Here is an 18,108-nt window from a genome sequence, read left to right as displayed (position 1 = left end):
CGGGTAAAAGCTGTCGCAGCCAAGATGACAGCCTGAGTTTGACCCTCAGGATGCACGTGGTGCGAGGAGAGCACTGACTTTCATAGCTGTCATCTGGTCAACATACATGCGCTATAGCACAAGGCTCTGCGAACACACAAACAAATGAAAAATAAGTAAATGTTTTTTTTTTTTTTTTAAAGATTTATTTATTTATTATATGTAAGTACACTGTAGCTGTCTTCAGACACTCCAGAAGAGGGCGCCAGATCTTGTTACGGATGGTTGTGAGCCACCATGTGGTTGCTGGGATTTGAACTCTGGACCTTCGGAAGAGCAGTCGGGTGCTCTTACCCACTGAGCCATCTCACCAGCCCCGTAAATGTTTTTTAAAAGTAACAATTTTTAAAAAAACCTAAGATGAAAAGTCACAGACTAGAAAAAATACCTGCAGAACACATCACCTGATGAAAAGCCTGTTTACAGAATTCAGAAAGAACTCTCACAACTTGATTCACTGCAATCTAATGAAAAAAATCAGGCAAAGACTTGATCACTTCATTTCCAAACAAACAGGGGGCTGTTTGCTTAAAACATGTCCAACATGTGACATCAAAGTAGAGAGGGGGAGAGACTGTGGGTAAGAGTTTGAGCAGGGCTGGGTGCACAGTGTGACTGCTGATGACACCACTGCCTGGAGGGACCCAGATGGAACTGACCTGGAAGCCTCTTCAATGAGAACTAGTTCTCCTGGTATTGCAAAGGTGCTGCACGAGCTGCTGAGGGGGAAAAGCGATACGTAGCCCTTCCCAGGTGTAAAGTCTATGAACTGATAAAGCCTGATAAGACAGCGCTAGTACAGCAGTAGCACTTTTACCAAGGGGATAACCAAGAGCTGTCTTAACAGGACTTAACACTTACGTAGGAGGGAATTCATGACAGGGGCCACAGACCTAGCCTACTTTACTACCTGTGGCTAGAGGGGCCACAGACCCTCGAGGAGAATCTATTACTGCCATCTTCCTAAACCATATAATTTATTACTGCATTCTAAATTTGCATCTATATACCCATAAGCGTGGCTCTTACCCCTCATCAAAGGAGCTCCTTTTTGTAGCAGATGGTGACTATTACAGACAGCCACAACTGGTCAAAATGTACAACCCCAATTGCCACATCTGTGACACAACCCCGACATCTAAGGTTCAGGAAAAACATCAGAAGACGAGCCAGAAAGATTGTAAGAACCAAAAGACCAGGACGCCTGCTTTGAAATAGTGTCTTCAAGATATGACAAATGGGGCTAGAGAGATGGCTCAGCAGTTAAGAGTACCGACTGCTCTTCCAGAGGTCTTGAGTTCAATTCCCAGCAACCACACAGTGGCTCACAGCCATCTGTAATGGGATCCGATGCCCTCTTCTGGTGTGTCTGAAGACAGCTGCAGTGCACTCACATACATAAAACAAAGAAAGAAATCTTTTTTTTTAAAGATAAGACAAAGAAGCTTTAACCATGAAACCTCGACAGTTGATTACCCAATCAAGGTCTTCGTGATGAAAATACCAGTTGGCACATTAATGTGATGGGGGGATTTTTACAAAGCCCCAGGCCTAGCAAAGAGCTGCTGAGAGTGGGAGACTCTTTCCTCCGGGGATGAGCTCCCTCATAGGTTATCCAAGAGCCTGGCTCCTGTATAGACAAGAAACACTAAACAGATTCAGGAGAGGCAGGGAGGAGCAGACAGAGACAGATATGGAGAGAGACCCACACAGAGGATAAATAATTAAAGAAGAGCTCGTGAATCTGAGAGGGAGGGAGGGCAGGGAAGAAGTTGGAGAGGGAGGATGGGTAAAAATGATGTAAATACAGCACTCATATGCAAAATTCACCCCCAAAATAACTTTAAGATGTTTTTGATAGTTCTCTGTTGAACAATGTATCTATTTAAATGTTCTCTGCATGCCTAGCTCTTCACTGGAGAGGATGGTAGTGCATCTTTTCAGACCTCAGTCTGGTAAAAGACAGGAAATAATCCAGAAACAAAGAAATGGAGCCTTTCTGAGCAGGCTATACAGGAAACCAGGGCTGGGATAGAGCACGACATGGCAGAGGGTGAACAGACATTAGATGTGGTGGTCAGCTAACATGCTGGTCATCAACACAGGACACAGAGAGGGTCGTTACCAACTCCAACTTACTTTGTTGTTAGTACTGAAAGACCAACCTTAAGGAAGGAAGGATTGGTCCTAGCTCATGGTTTGAGGGGACAGCTCTATTATAGGAGGGAAGGCATGGGGAAAGCTTGCTCGTATCTAGGTGGGCAAGGAAACAGAGAGAGAGAATTTCAGGTTGGAAGGGGAGTTTCCAGCCCATAAACTTGCCCCTCCCCAGTAATTCACTATCACCAGCCAGACCCCATCTTTTAAAGGTTCCCCAACCTCCCACACCAGCACCACAAACTAGGGCCTAAGGGTTCACATGAGTCCACGGAAGGCATTTCACATTTGAGCTACAAGTCATAGAGGGAAGGAACAGCCACGATGCAGAGTCAGACAGGCTTTGAGGCTAGGCCAGGCTTTTTTTTTTTTAATTCTTTTTTTTTTTTTTTAAGAATTTTAAAATTTATTTTATTTATAAGAGTACACTGTAGTTGTCTTCAGACACACCAGAAGGGGGCTTTAGATCCCATTACAGATGGTTGTGAGCCACCATGTGGTCACTGGGAATTGAACTCAGGACCGCTGGAAGAGCAGCAGTCAGTGCTCTTAACCACTGAGCTATCTCTCCAGCCCCAGGCTTAGTTTTTATAGGGAGCTAATTACCATGGGGCTGATGTGATCCACCTTATCAAGTTTCAGAGGTAACATTAATTCTACACAGAGGTTTGAAGTGGTGGTAATAAGAGAAGCAGACATATGCCAGGTCTGTTTCAGAAAGAGACTCCACAGGAAGCATGGCCCGTTTCACTGGTCATGGAGGGGTGAGGGAAGCAGCAGGATAGACCACACCAGTAGAATCAGTATTCAGCCAGGCTCGCCACAATCAACAGAAACCATAACCGGCAGCTGAACTGACCAAGTGCGGACTTTCCTATCATCACTCTCTATACAAAACTGTTGAGCAACCGCAGCAAAGGCATTCGAACTGTATCGGGTATTAGTCACCTGAGATGGCTTAAGTACTCAAGCTCATGGGGTGGGGTGGGGTGGGGGAAGATGTGTACACACCATGCTAGTATCTATAAGGAACTCAGGTGCCTGCAGATTTTAACAATCACCCAGGGTACCTGTTCTGTCCATGCGTCCAATTATTTGGGCCAGCTAAAGTTGAAGCTGTCACCACACCTTCAATGGCTCAAGTGCAGGGGTCCAGCAGAGTCATCTGGCAAGCTGGCTGAGACCACACTGGCACTCAGAGTTTCTGACTCAAAAGGTTAGTGTTACTGAAAATGTCTATTTCTAACCAGTCCCCAGGGGAGGTTGACCCCACCAGTCCAGAATGTCCTTGGGAGATAGGTGCTCTGATACAAAGTGGGGACCCATCTTTCACTCCCAAGAGCTATAGATCCGACAACCATTCCCTTGTGCTGAAATGAACCCAGCCTTGAGAGGTCAGGGGGTCGAGATGACCCCAGCTGGCACAGCATCTGTTCACATAACCCACAGTGGGTGTGAGAGCCTCCCTAAGCAAGGCACATAACAACTCCAGGCTGGGGACAGCATTGTGTGGAAGAGAGAAAGGTGGAGATACTCAGAAGCCTCAGTGTGATGACCTAAAGCCTGAGTTGGGGAAACCCGACTGGGAACCCAGCATCCTGGGTGTCTGGGAAACCAGCAAGGTGTGGTGGTCTATCCTCCCCACACAGAAAGCAACCGGCAGCTTCTACAGCACAAAAAGCTCTCTGCTGTACCTCCATGTCTTCCAGTAAAGACAAAAGAGCACACAGAAAAACAAACTTACATTTCCTTGCTTAGACTTTCTGTTTTGAAGGGTATGTCAGATCTCACTGTAGCCTAAGCTAGCCTTGAATTCACTATGTAGCACAGGCTTGCCTAGAATTTGTGATCCCTGTCTCTGCCTACTGGGTGTTGGGGTTACAGATGTTCCCCAATATGCCCAGCTCTTGGTCGGACTTTTCGTGTAAGCCTGAGGATGCAGCTAAGTGCAGGAGCACTTGCCAGGCATGTAGGATGCTGAGTTCCATTACCAGTACCACAGAGGTGAGTATGACAATGAGCGAAAGGAGGGAGGATTGTTCATGCAGGATGCCCTTGAGCTCCTAGCCCCTCCTCAGACATGGTCCTCTCTCTGATCCCTGTGGCCTCCCTTACCAGCCTTTGCCAGCTGACAGATGCGGCAAGCACCCTTCCCACCAAACCCATGCTGGAACAAGCCAATCCAGCACATGAGACAGAGCCTCGGGCTGGTGCAGAGAACAGGGAGCACCAGATGAGGCCCTGCGCCATAGCAGCCCTTGCCTGGAATGGACTCCTTACCTTCTCATAGGGACAGTACTTGAACATCTTGATGGGGCTTGTACAGATGAAGACATCAGTGCTGCCAGAAGAGAAAGGATAGTGAGCCCTGCAGCTATCTCCATGCCGCTGCTCACCGCCCACCTCTGTTAGCCGAGCCCTGCCAGGGACTGAGCCTGCACCTGTCATGGGAAAACCCACTGTTCTCCGTCTTCCCACACAAGAGGCTAAGATGCACGACTTCCACCCCAGTCAAAGGTCTTGGATAGCTGCAAATGATCTGCCCTGACCACAGGCAACCAACTCTGAGGTGGGGCAATATTTGCAGGACTAGACCCAGAAGGTTAGCTGGGCTAAGCACATACACTCTAGCTGAATAAGAAAACGGGGAGAGACAGCATTGAACAGATGCAGAGGACTGGAGGCTCAATGGTAGAGAAGGTGTATCCAATAGACAAGGCCTTGAGTTCCATCTTCAGCACCGAAAAGGAAAAAAAAAATACTGCAGAGCCTATAGACAGCTGAAAGACAACTTCATCCCCAGCTGACTGAAAGGAATAAGGAAAGGAATCCCCCATCCCAGGCTGCAGGCTGCACAGGAAGGGAGGCAGGCTCCAACCAGACAAGCTCTCCAGCATGCAGCCTCAAGGGGGCATGGGCTTTGCATGATAAATGCACCATCACAGCTCTGAATCGCTGACCCTGACCACGAAGGGCTTCCCAGGGGCCTGCTCCTCCCCACACCCACAGGATGGAGTCCCAATTACCACCCCCACCCCACTGTCAAACCATAATAGCATTGGGTTCTACCCTGTATGAGATGGCCCATCAAGCCGAGCTGCGAGAGTGGTGTTTCTTGAACTTTTTAGCAAATGAGTCCCTGGAACGATCTGTGGAAGCCTGTCTGTGGTCTCTGCGTAGTTTTGCTTGTATCTGCTCAGTGTTCGGGAAAAGAACAGGTGCAGAGACAACATGGTTGGCAGTATCTGCCCCAACCTCTGTAGAAGTTATCTAACATGAAGGTCTAGCCTTAGACTGGCTTTTCCTCACACACCCCCAAACCTTAGAGGGAAGGCCAGCATGCAAGCTGTCTTCCCTCTTCTCTGCTGCTCCTTCCAAAGCCTGACTGCTGAAGCTCAGGCCTTCCTGCCTTGCTGCCACCACTCGCTGCTTACCCCAGATCTGGCTCAGAATGACTTTGGCAGGATCTCAGTGCCAACCTTTGCCTGCGCTCAACTCTTCAGCCTCAAAACAGTCAGTCTGGTCAGGCCTGGCCCCTCCACTCACCTAAACGAAATCTTTATGCTAAGGAGTCACAGGACAGAGCCTTGTTATGTTGCCCTGGCTGGTCGGGAATCTATTCATCTATTCATCTAATCCCCCTGCCTCAGCCTTCTGAGGAGATGCATCTCTGGCTCAAACTGATCATTTTCCACAGCTTTATTGGGATACGATTGTCATGCAAGCATGCATGTGGTGAACATACATACATACAGGTAAGCATGCATGTGGTGAGCATACACATATACAGGTAAGCACACAAAATATAAAAGCACAAAATATAAGTCTTTGAAAACAGCACTTATTAAAAGGGGACATTTTTTATAAGCTATGGTACACACACGCCACAAAAGCATCTCCATGGTCAAGAGTAGAACGCACTCTCCCCAACCTGCCCCTGCCTGACCTCCCGACCCCAGAACCCCAGCAACCACCAAGCTGCTTTCCCCAGCTACAGATGGCTCTGCATGTCCTAGAGCACCTGAGTGTTTTCTGTCTGGCTTCTTGCACTCAGTGAACTATTCACCCCCACCCCCCTGTTAAATAAACACACCTGCTGCTCCTGTCTTCTAAAAAATCAAGCAAACTGATTTTTAAGGGGTTTTTTTTTTTTTGCTTTGTTTTGGGTTTGGTGTTGTTTTTGTTTTGTTTTTGAGACAGGGTCTCTCCGTGCAGCCCTGCTTGGCCAGGAGCTTGATATATAAACCAGATTGGCCTTAAACTCACAGAAATTCACCTCCTCTGCCTTGTGAGGGCTGGGATCGAAGGTGTATGAAGGTGTATCCTGTCTCAATTTTAAGTTGTGCTGAGATAATCCATATAATAAAACATGGACCCATTTAAAGTATAAAATTAAGTACATTTTAGTATATCTGTAGTGTTTTATCAAACACAACTGAAACTTGATTTTTAGAATATTTCCATCACCCACAAAAGAAACCCTACTAAGCAGTCAGTACCAACTCCAACCTTGGCTGGCCCCTGGAGACAACTGATCTGCATCTTGTCTTGATGATCAGCCAGTCGTGGAGATTTTGTGTAACTGAGATCATTCAGTGTGTGGCTTCTGTGTCTGGATCCCTCCCCTTGGCATCAAGGCTTCAAGGCTCAGCCACACTGCAGTATGAATGCAGCATCCCTTTTGAAACCTCTGTGTGCATATCTACTAACTCCCATGGGTAGCAGCAGCTGCTGCTGCTTTTACTGAGCCCCTTGCTCTGTGCCAGGAGCCACAGTACGATCCTGTGGCTACCTCCTTATTAGCTGCAATTTAAACAGTTTAAGAAACAGAGCTTCAGGAAGGTTGAGAGCTTGCTGGGACCTGAGCCTGAGCAGTTCAGTTGCAGACCCTTTTCAAAAGCCCTGCGCCAGGACATAGCAGTGTGGCTGAAATGTTCAGCACACACAGACTGAGGCAATAAGGGGGATTCTGAAAAGCACAGGTGCTGGCATAGCTTTCCTTTAGCATCCACGGGAGTGGGCTGCAAATCCCTGTGGGCACCAACCACTAAGGTTACCTTATGTGACCCATGCACATCCTGTGTGCCTTTCACCAACGCCAGTGGCCTGACGGCCTAAAGCAGTGCCACCATGGTGTAGTCACTTCTACTGCACTACTTGGTTGCACAAATAGAAGAGTCCACACATGCTCATTGCAAACACACCTGTATCATGTGTCCTACAGTCTGGATCTGGAGCACTCCCCAGAGGTTCCCAGCCTTGGGAATTATGGGAGGAAAGCGGTGTATCCTCAGAAAAGACATTGAGACCCTATCTCTTCCTGTTTCTCTTTCATCAATTCCTAGCCACCATGAAGTGAACAGGCCTCTTCCACCACATGGTCCCAGCTGCTATGTTCTGTGCCACCACGCTCAAAGAAACATGACAAGTGACCATTCCATTTCCATGAGCATGAACCCCAAAAGATCTTTTTCTTTTCTAAATAAATAAATAACTTTATTATTTTAGGAGTGTTTTGCCTACATATGCGTATGTGCACAGTGTGAATGTGTGCTGCCCAAGAAGGTCAGAGGAGGGCATCAAATCCCATGGGACTGAAGTTACAGACAGCCATGTGGGAGCTTGGAATGAAACCCAGGTCCTCCACAGGACAAGTGCTCATAACTGCCAAGTCCACTTCTCAAGACCCCAAACCTTTTTCTTCCCTAAACTGATTTTCTCAGGTGTTTTATATAGTAGTAGCACAAAGTTAACTAATACAAGAGGCCTATTAGTATATTGGATATACTGAAAGTACACTTTTTATTAAAAATATAACTTTTTCCGGATCAAATTTGTTCTTTGACAATTTCATACATGTATATAATGTATTCTGGTTAGTCCATCTAACTCTTTAAAAAAAAACCCTTACATTTACCTATTGTTTTGTATGGAGGTGTCACCGTGTACATGTGGAGGTGAAAGGACAACTCCCAGAAGTCAGTCTCCCTCTACTCCGTGGGTCTAAGGACTCTTACTTAGGGAGGCTTAGTGGTAAGTACCTGCTGAGCCATCTCACCACTCTCTCCTTAAGCTTTCTTGCTTTCTTCCTTTTTTATCTCTCCCAATGTAACTTTCAGATTTTTTTAAAAAAAATAGGTTCGAAGGATGGTAAGAGTAAAATAATAATAAAATGTCTGTAAAGCCATAAGTTGACTTATAATTACACATATATAGACCTAGTGAAATTTTTCCATCTCAGCTGACAATGCTCCCTCCAAGAGCCAAAAACAATCACACAAAAGTTCCAATACTAGGTATAAGAAGCCCTCCTTTGAGTTGTTGGTCAGGGTTGCCCAAGAGACTCCCAAATGGCTCCTGCTCCTGTCTTTGGTTGACCCGGTGCCCTAGAGACGAAAGGTAAGTGCTAACCTAACGCTGAAGACGTCATGCACCTCAGAGAGAGGCCTGGGAACTCTGAGCTGGAGCTGACCTGAGGCCTCCTTCCTGATGACTAGCTTTCACAGAGCCTTAAGATCCCAGGCGAACTTCCAAAGGAGGGAGGCAACCAACAGCTCTCTACCCAGACATGAGACCACTGAACCACAACGGTGATGAGCATGACATGGTAGTAACCCTAATGGTACAGAGTGGCACACCGGAAACCAACTGCTCTCTGCTTGGACATAGGACCCATTCTACAGGAAGAAAGCATGTCCGGTACTGGGAATGAAGCCGACTACTCGGGGCATGGGAAGGCATGCATCTTGGAATAGGACCTACAAATGCCACTTTCCCAAGTCCCTAAGCCAGCAAAGTCTCTCACTATGTGCTAAATATCTGTCCTTACACCCACAGATAGGTATTATCCCTCATCAAGGAACTCCTCATTACACCCGACAGACACCATCACAGAAACTCAGAACTGATCAAACGTTATGTAGTCTTGTCCAGTGGAGACATTTCCAACAGTATTCCTGCACCTCAGGGACCACTTTGGATGAGGATCCTGGACAGGCTTTAAGAGCCAGAGGAATAAGGAGTCTCACCAACATGACTACCTAATGTGAGCTGAACAAGATAAATGTCAGTAGGCTCACAGGACTGGATCGAGAGAGCCCGGGGAGGCCTCTGTCCTACATGAAGAACCACAGGAGACTAAGGAATATAATAAGAGTGAGCAAAAATGAGCCGGGCAGTGGTGGTGCACGCCTTTAATCCCAGATCTTGGGAGGCAGAGGCAGGTGGATTTCTGAGTTCGAGGCCAGCCTGGTCTACAGAGTGAGTTCCAGGACAGCCAGGGCTACACAGAGAAACCCTGTCTCGAAAAATCAAAAAAAAAAAAAAAAAAAAAAAAAAAAAAAAAGAGTGAGCAAAAATGGTCTTTCCCAGGAGAAAGAACAACTGGTTATCCAATACCAAATAGCCCTGAAAAAAAAGACATACAAGTAACATTATATAGACTTTATATAGACTGGGCAGTTTGCATTTAGTAGTGTGTGTGTGTGTGTGCATATGTGTGCACATGCATATGTATGTGTGTGAAAGAGGGCAAGGAGGGGTACATGGGAGGGGCTGGGGGGGAAGAAAGGGAAGGGGGAAATGACATAATTATATTACAAGCTCAGAAAAGAAATAATAAAAATAGGTTAAGTCCAAGGGTGAGGAATTTACAAGTATGGAGGGTCAGCCATGCCTACTTCCCAAAGATCTTTATAAATCAAATTCATAACATAAAACATAAGAAATACATGGCCTGAGTTCAAGCCCAAAGATAAAGTACTAACCAAACAAGGTCTACAGTTCAACTCAAACTACAAGCATTCTGTTTTCCTTGTACCTGTTTAGCAGATTTGAATTTACAGTGTGTGTGTGTGTGTGTCTGTGTCTGTATGTGTGCACCCATGCGTGCTCACATGTGCATGCTTGCAGAAATCCAAGGATGATTTACAAGAATCAGTTCTCTTCTCCTACTATGTAGATTCCAGAGTTAGCCCCAGGCTTGGTAGCAAGTGTCTACCTGCTGAGCCATCCTGCCAGCCTCATATTAGATCTTTAAGGTGGATAGCTTTAGAGGTATTTATATTACACATACCATATTACATTTGTTACTCAGTTGGCTAAGTTAAACAGAATCATTGGCAAACCTCAAAGTAAACCCTTACATTTGCGGTCAACTGAGTGTCAAGACAATTCAACGGGAGAAACAGTCTTTTTCAACAAAAGATGTGAGACTAATTAGATACTAACATATCTAACAGCTCATAGAGGAGAGCTGTGTGTGGTGTACGGTAGTGTATGCCTTTAATCCCAGTGGTCAGGAGGTAGACACAAATAGGTCTCCATTATTTCAAGACCAGCCTGGTCTATATAGCAAATTCCAGGCCAGCCAGAGCTACATAGTGAGACCCTATATGAAAAAGAAAAAAAGAAAGAAAGAAAGAAAGAGAGAGAGAGAGAGAGAGAGAGAGAGAGAGAGAGAGAGAGAGAAAGAAAGAAAGAAAGAAAGAAAGAAAGAAAGAAAGAAAGAAAGAGAGAGAGAGAAAAATAAAGAAGAGAGGAAGGAAGGGACAAGGACCATGGGAACTGGGGCATTTACCTACCTGGTGGTTTGAACTACAATGGCCCCCACAGGCTCACAGATTTAGTATTTGGTTCCCGGCAGGTGGAGTGTTTGACGAGGATTAGAAGGCGAGACCTTGCTGGAGGAGCTATCCCTGGGAGTGTCTTTAAGGTTGAGCCAGGGCAAATTCCAATCTCTCTGCTCCCATCTTACAGATAATATAGAAGCTCCCAACTACTCCTCCAGTGCCATGTGTGCCTGCCAGCCACCATGCTCCCCACCATGATGGTCATGGACTAACTCTTCCAAACTGTAAGCAAACCTCCAACTAAATGCTTTCATTTCTAAGTTGTCCTGGTCACGGAGCCTCTGCACAGCAACCGAAAGTAACTAAGACAACCAGCACGCACAGAACCCTTGGTCCTTCCTCAGCAGTACAGAGGTAGATAGACAGATAGACAGACAGACAGACAGACAGACAGATATGATGATCTAAAAATAAGACCAAAAGTTAAGGCGCTGGAGAGCTGGCTCGGCAGTTAAAAACACTGCTTGATCTTCTAGAGGACCCAGGTTCTACTCCCAGCAATCACATGGTGGCTCTGAACCATCTGTGGCCCTAGCTCCAGACGACCTGACACCTTCCTTTGGCTTCTGCAGGCGCCAGGCATGCATGTAGTGCACAGACATGTATGCAGTAAAAACACCCAGATACAAAAAGAAAAGAAAAACCACAACGAGAGACCATAGTTATAATCCACCACCAAGATGGCTAGAAAATATAAGACAATAACAAGTGTTGACAAATATGTCAAGAAAGTGCAGTCTTTCTGAAGTTAATGGGAAACGGCATGATGGTTCTTTAAAACATTAAATATAGAATTACCTACAACCTCACAGTTTTACTGCGAGGTGTATACCCCAAAGAATTAACAGCAGGTGTTCAAACAAATGTTAGCACAAGTGTTCATAGCAGTCCTACTTACAAAGACAAAAGACAGAAACAGTCCAAATGCCCATCAAGTAATGAATGGACACACATAAAATGCAGATCTATACAACCGACTATATTCCATTGTCAAAAATATAAGTACGTGGTTGGGGTATTCGCTCAATGGTTACAGCACTTGCCTATCATACGTAAGTCATACAAAAATCCATCCCCCAGTCACATATATTCACAGAGTAAGAGAGTGAGTGTTGAGATATACTACAAAATAAATAAACCTTAAAAGCATTAAGTTTAAGAAGCCAGACCACATGCTAGATTACCACTTACATGAACTGTCCATAGCAGGCCCAGGCCCAGAAGCAGAGAGCAGATTGGTGGTTCTTAGGAACCACAGAAGACCAGGAACGAGCAGTGTGCTAATAGGTTTGACATTTTCTTTTAGAGATGATGAAAACGTTCTGAATCTGACAGTAGCAGTGACTCAATCGCTTTACAAGTGTTCTGACAGCCCCTGAACTCTACACTTGAAATGGGTGAGCTTCAAGGTATGGGGTACAAGTCAATAAGGCTGTGTTTGTCACAGATCTCAGGGAAGCACACTGCCCAAGTTCCGACAGGCTGCAGAGGACCAAAGAGGGTGGGGACGGAGTGAGGGCTTCAGTCCACACAAGCTCTGTTTACCAAGACAGAATGACACCCCTGACCTTTGCTCACATTCCAGCCCCTGGAAGACTGAGAAGGGCTGAGAAGGGAAGGGCAAGACAGCAAGCTAAAGGTGCAGGCCTGGATGGAGACCCAAGGTAGGAAGACATACTCACTTCTGTAGATTGGCCATCTGCTTCACTGCTTCCACGGCTCCGGGGAGAGGCTCAAGTTCAAAGAAGAAATCCTTTGACTCCCAGATGCTGATGGCCTTCTCCTGAGAAGCCAAAAAAGCAGGTCACTTCCAGGCTCCCACCGTCTCACCATCCTCCTCTCAGAAAAATACACAGCTGGGTGGGACTGCTGCTAGGTAGAAAGAGAGTTCACGGTTCCCTACACTCACCACAGACCTGTTTCCTGGGGAGGAATCTAAGGAGTTACCATGTGTTGGGTCCCTCTATAGGGAAGGAGGTGACTTCTGTTGGGGCCCAGCAGAGACAAGCCAAGGTGTCCACTCTGGGAGAGCCACCTGATGTCCTCGGGTTGGGGATAGTCCTAGGCTTGCCTAGAACAGCAAGAACTCAGTGGGAGTTCAGGGAAAGCTGAGTTGGAACCTGATGGAACCTGTAGACTCTGAAGTCTACATGGTCTACAAGGATAGGAATATGGGGAGCTGGAAAGGGCAGCGAGGAGAGTCCTGGGTTCCTCATCACACAATCAGAACAGCTCTGCTCTTGCCTGGTGTATGTGCTAAAGTACCAACACGTTATTTTATTAAGACAGGATCTCTTGGTGTAGCTCTTGTTATCCTAGAACTCTCTATGGAGACCAGGCTGGGCTCAAACTCAGAGATCCACCTGTTTCTGCACCCCCCCCCAAGGATTTTGTGGCTTGTAAAATTTGAAAGCCAAAAATCCAGACTCTGTGCCAGGCATGGTGGCCCATGTTGGTCAAAGCCAGTCTGAACAATAAAATAAAAACTCTGTCTCAAAATACAACCCTGTCTTAAAAGAAACACACTCTTTTTAGGTATAGGAAAACTGATGTCACACAGAAAAAACAGTAGCTGAGTAAGGCTCCCCTTTCTACCATGTGCTAGTAGGCCAGAACTCCCATTCCCAGTGCCAGATCTCTCCCGGGGCCAGGCAAGAGGCAGACAGACATCTCAGCCCCTGAGATGGGAGCTGCTCGGCACTGCACATGTGTACAGTACAGGAAATACCACTCACTGCCTGGGTAAGAAAGCACCAATACCTCTGTCAACTACATGGGCGAACACAGTCTCAAGTTCCATCCTTAAAATCTACAAGGACCAAGGTTTGCTGGTCCACAATTTAAGCATGGCCGCTTAGGGGTAACACCATTAGGACCTGAACTCACATTTGGAGGCAGTGTGACCTTGTTGTGGGTCAACTCTGGGCTGGCCACCACCCTCCTGGAGCCTTTCTCCAACAGCATGAAGACAAGACCCATCCCTCCCAACACCAAGCCTGCAGAGTCAGCTTCCCAGCTCTCCGTCCTCCTGTCGCTGCGAAGCACTGCAGAGGAAATCCCCCTCTCTGGGCTCAGTCCCTGTCCTAACAACTGAGGATTCTAAGTCAGTTGAGACGAGCTTTTCTTGCTGCCGTTGCCCATTTCCCTCCAAGAGTATTGTGGCGGCCACAGGGAATGAAGACAAAGGTACAACCGGCCCTCAGGAGCCATGGAGTCATCATCCACGGACTCAAACAATCACAGAAAATAGTGAGTGAGAATTACTGTCTGAACTGAACATTCACACAGGCCTTTTCTGTGTCATTTCTCCTCTTCAATATCCCAAACCATCTCCACAGTATTTACACTGCCCTCCACAGTGTAAGCCACCTAGAGAAGGCCGAGCTACATACAATCACATAGATCATACACAAACACCATACTGCTTTACATGACATACTTTTGAGCATCTGTAGATTTTGGTATCCTTAGGGTCCAGGAACCCTCAATACCAAGGGGCAAGAATACAAACTTGAAAGTGGCCACATCTACTATACCTAGACTGTTTGGTATAACCACAGATATTTAGGCAACCAGGCTACAGGGAGGCTCTGGGTGTTCTTCAATGAGCTGAGACTTGGAAAAGGAATGAGCGGAAACCAGTAGGTTCCTCCTGTCCCTGCAGCCCTTCCTGCCACACACTTTCTCACTTTGCAGTTGGAAGTCAGGAATTAGTCCTTTTGGGCCTGGAGTATCTATACAAGGGGCTACTGAGCCACTGCTACTTTCTTTGTTGTTTTATGGTACTAAGAGAAAACCCAGGGCCTCACACATCCTAGGCAAACACTACTGGTAAGCTAACTCCCTAAACCTTCATTGTATTCTCCTTTCCCTTTTCCTTCTCTTCCTCCATCTCTATCTCTTCTTCCTCCTCTTCCTCCTCCTCTCTATGGTAGGGTTTGAAACAAGTCGGCTTGCAGAGTCTGGGTAGATTTCACTTTATCCCATTAGTAAATTCCCGGATCTGGAGAGACGGCTCAGAGGTTGTTGGTCTTGCAGAGGACCTGGGTTCAGTCCTAGCCACCTACATGGTAACTCGAGTTCTAAGGCTTTGGATACCTTTTTCTGACCTTTTGTACACCAGGACTGTACACAACGCACATGTGTATATAAAAGCAAAACACCCACACACATAAAACTAAATTTAATATATTCCTACAAGAAAATTATGTCCCCCAAATTCAAATGTTGGTCAGTCATCTGTAAGTGAACCCTATGCAGTACAGCAGTTGATTGCTGAGGTGACAGAGGTGACACAGAGCATTTCCTTAGGTTTAAAGCTTTCATAGGTCTCAGCACGGGAGAGGTCAGCTATCTGGGCTCTGTGGAGATGCTTGCAGCATCTGTGAATGAACAGAAATGATACCCCATGTCCCTTTTAAATACCTGTCCCTCAGTAAACCAAATTACTGTGGGGGTACCTTATTTATCATGTAGGGGCCTGGGAGCTGGGGGTGCGGAGTTGCAGTGCTAGGACAGAACCCTGGGGTCTTGTACTAGCTAGACAATTCTCTACCATTGAGCTGTATTACCACCCACCCCCGTACTGTATTGAAATCAAAAGAGAAAGCAGAACAGAGAACAGGACAGTAAGGTGGTTGGAGAGAATTGTGTGGAGCAGGCAGATGTGTTGCTGGGGCTTGAATCCCATCTGCGCTCCTCACTACCCCGTGATGTGATGATGGCAGGATGGCAAGTCTCCTTGTGTGCAAGGAGGAAACAGGAGCATCTTCCCACAGCAAGATAAGGGAATGGAGAGAGTGCTGAGTGAAGTCCTGAGGCAATGTGTTGTCACTGGCATAGGCGGAGCTGTGTCAGGACCCCAGAACCTCAGACCCATGAGGGAAGGGCAAAGCCCCACCCCCATCCCCTGGCATGAAGAAGCTTTCCTCTGGTCCAAGTATAGAATTTGACAGTGTGTGCAGAGAATGGCCAGCTAGCTTTCCCCCTTGAATGTTTCCCCCTGCAGATTGCCTCCCCTGTTTCGTTACACCTCTGTCCCCATCCCTGCCTATCCATATACACCTGCCTTTCTGTTGAACCCTACAAACACCCTGGGCTTCCGGGAGTGCTGTGGTTTCTCCAGAAAAGAGCCCAGCTCTCTGTTTGTGTGTCTTTTTCTTCATGACCTCACTGCCTTCAGTCCTGGAAGACTGTGAAGAACAAGATGTTACAAACCTGATAAGTTAAAAAAACAAAACCAAAAAACACTCCTCTGACCATAAAGCACTATGGCCCTAGACAACCAAGTGAGAAACGCCAGCGTTTCTAAGTTTATGCTGAGCAAATCCCCTATTCCTTTCATAGAACAGTTTAAGTCTTCAAATTACACTCTACCAAAACGCCTGGATCTCTGTCTAGCCATGGGGGTTGGGAACGCTGAGGTGGGGGGGTGGGGGTGGGTGGGGGTGGAGGTGCCCAAGGTCTTACCAAAAACCTCACACTGGTCAAGAGGGAAGTTTCACTCTTCCCAGTCCGACTTCCCATGTGACACTCTGCAAGTCACATTCTCTAGCATACAATATCACTCAAAGTTATGCTTTCATGGGGTAAAAGAGGATGGCAAAGACACTCCTGTCAATTTCATTGGGAGGGATAGCCATGTCTGCATAAGAGACTGAGAATGCTTGGTTTTGTTTTTTGTTTTTGTTTGTTTTTAATGTAACCAATTATCTGAGGCCAAATACACCAAGAATTTAAAATTCAAGCCCACCATGGCTTGCAGTCTTAGCTTATTTTAACCCTCCCTAGGCTACACAGTGAGTTAGTTCAAGGGCAGCCCAGGGAAGCCAGTGAGAGTGAAGGACAAAGTACAAAGTAAGAGGATGGGAGATGTAGGTCAGTGGTTGGGAGCCTGTCTAGTCTACAGAAGACTGGATTCAATCTCCAATATTTAGAAGAAGAGGGTACTGAAGGGCAGCGGCAGGAGAGAGGAAGATAGGGGAAAAGGGAGTCCAGCCTGGGAAGGGGGGTTAAGGAGATAGCTGGAAGCCCAGCAACAGCTGAATGGTTGATCCCTCTAGCTCTGTGGCCCTAGTCCTCCCAGGATGCGTGTGGTACCAAAGAACCCGCCAAAGGTCATTGGAGGAGTCGAGCTGGCTTGGGGCTGGACAGCTGCGGCCTCAGTTTCCCCTCCCGCGGGGCACCGCTGCGGGGCCGGCTGGTGCTCACGCTTAGCCCAGGCTGCAGACGTCCGTACTGCTCCGACACCCAGAAGCCGCGCCGGTCCTCCAGCGCCACGAAGGGCAGGTCGGGGAAACGCGCGCGGAACTTCCGGAGGAAGCCGCCCTCAAAGTCCGCCAGCACGCCATCCATGTCCACCAGCACCCGCAGGGCGCGGCTGCTCGCCCGGCTCCGCTCGGCCCGTAGCGGGGCACCGCGGGGACGCGCACAGCAGCCGCGCAGCCTATGCATCGCCCCACTCCTCGCCCAGGGCCCGCGGCAGACGCAGCCTCCACCGCGGACACGGACGCGCAGGCTCCGGCCCAGAGCGAGGCGGGCGCGCAGCCCCGCCGCCCTTAAAGGAACACGCGCCCAGAGAAGGTGAGCGCGACGTGGGTGTTGATCGCCCTGGGACATCCAGTCCCAGGTTACAGCCGCCTGTGAAAGCCAGACTGGAGCACTCTTCCTACTGCGGCAGTGGTGGATGGAGGAGCTCACCACCGGAGGAACAAACCCTTAGGTATTTATTGAGCGCTTACTTCGTTGAGCTCTGAGCGCAACAAAGTTCCAGCCATCCCGGATTGTGGGTACAGGTTTTTAAACAGCTTGTCATTCCCAAGTATAGACAGGGAGGATTTCAGGTTTTAGGTACAGGTAAAGGCAGATACACCTGTTGTGTGTGATCCTCTTTGTTCATAGATGCTGACTGTTTGCAACCATAACCTTATAAAATTTAAAGCTATCAGAGGGTAAACCTTCAAATCTATAAAGGTTCTAATAAAAACAGATGCTCTGTGTCCATCCTAACATCACTGGATTCAATAGTGAATTTTCAAATATGTCTGTAAATTTGTTACTGTGCTTCATGTTATTAAAAGGAATTAGTAGGTAGAAAAAATATTTCAAAGGATGCAAACATGAAGGTATTTTTGGTAAAGAAAGGTCTCTGTATGATAAATCTTGGTCCTTCCTGATCTGGATTCCCAGCACCCTGCTGGCTGCTCACAATTCTCTCAACTCCGAACACAGGGGATGCATACAGCACTCTCTGCTGGCCTCCATGGGCACTGCATGCATGTGG

General features: G+C 47.2%; 1 protein-coding gene across 1 annotated transcript in view; it reads right to left on the bottom strand.

The window, feature by feature from the left end:
- The window catches only part of Nt5m (5',3'-nucleotidase, mitochondrial), a 29,043-nt gene extending 11,683 nt beyond the window's left edge, over positions 1 to 17,360 (bottom strand). Inside the window, exons 1-3 of the mRNA XM_021176284.2 lie at positions 17,037 to 17,360; positions 12,509 to 12,609; positions 4,477 to 4,537 (exon numbers count right to left, since the gene is read on the bottom strand). Coding sequence (XP_021031943.1) covers positions 4,477 to 4,537; positions 12,509 to 12,609; positions 17,037 to 17,279 — 405 coding nt within the window. The 5' untranslated portion in view covers positions 17,280 to 17,360. The remainder of the gene's footprint in view (positions 1 to 4,476; positions 4,538 to 12,508; positions 12,610 to 17,036) is intronic.
- Between the last annotated feature and the right edge of the window lie 748 nt (positions 17,361 to 18,108).

The sequence above is a fragment of the Mus caroli genome, chromosome 11 (genome assembly GCF_900094665.2).
Source record: "Mus caroli chromosome 11, CAROLI_EIJ_v1.1, whole genome shotgun sequence".
Taxonomy (NCBI): Eukaryota; Metazoa; Chordata; class Mammalia; order Rodentia; family Muridae; genus Mus; species Mus caroli.
The sequence above is the reverse complement of the archived record's forward strand: the minus strand, read 5'-3'. Positions and strand labels throughout refer to the sequence as shown.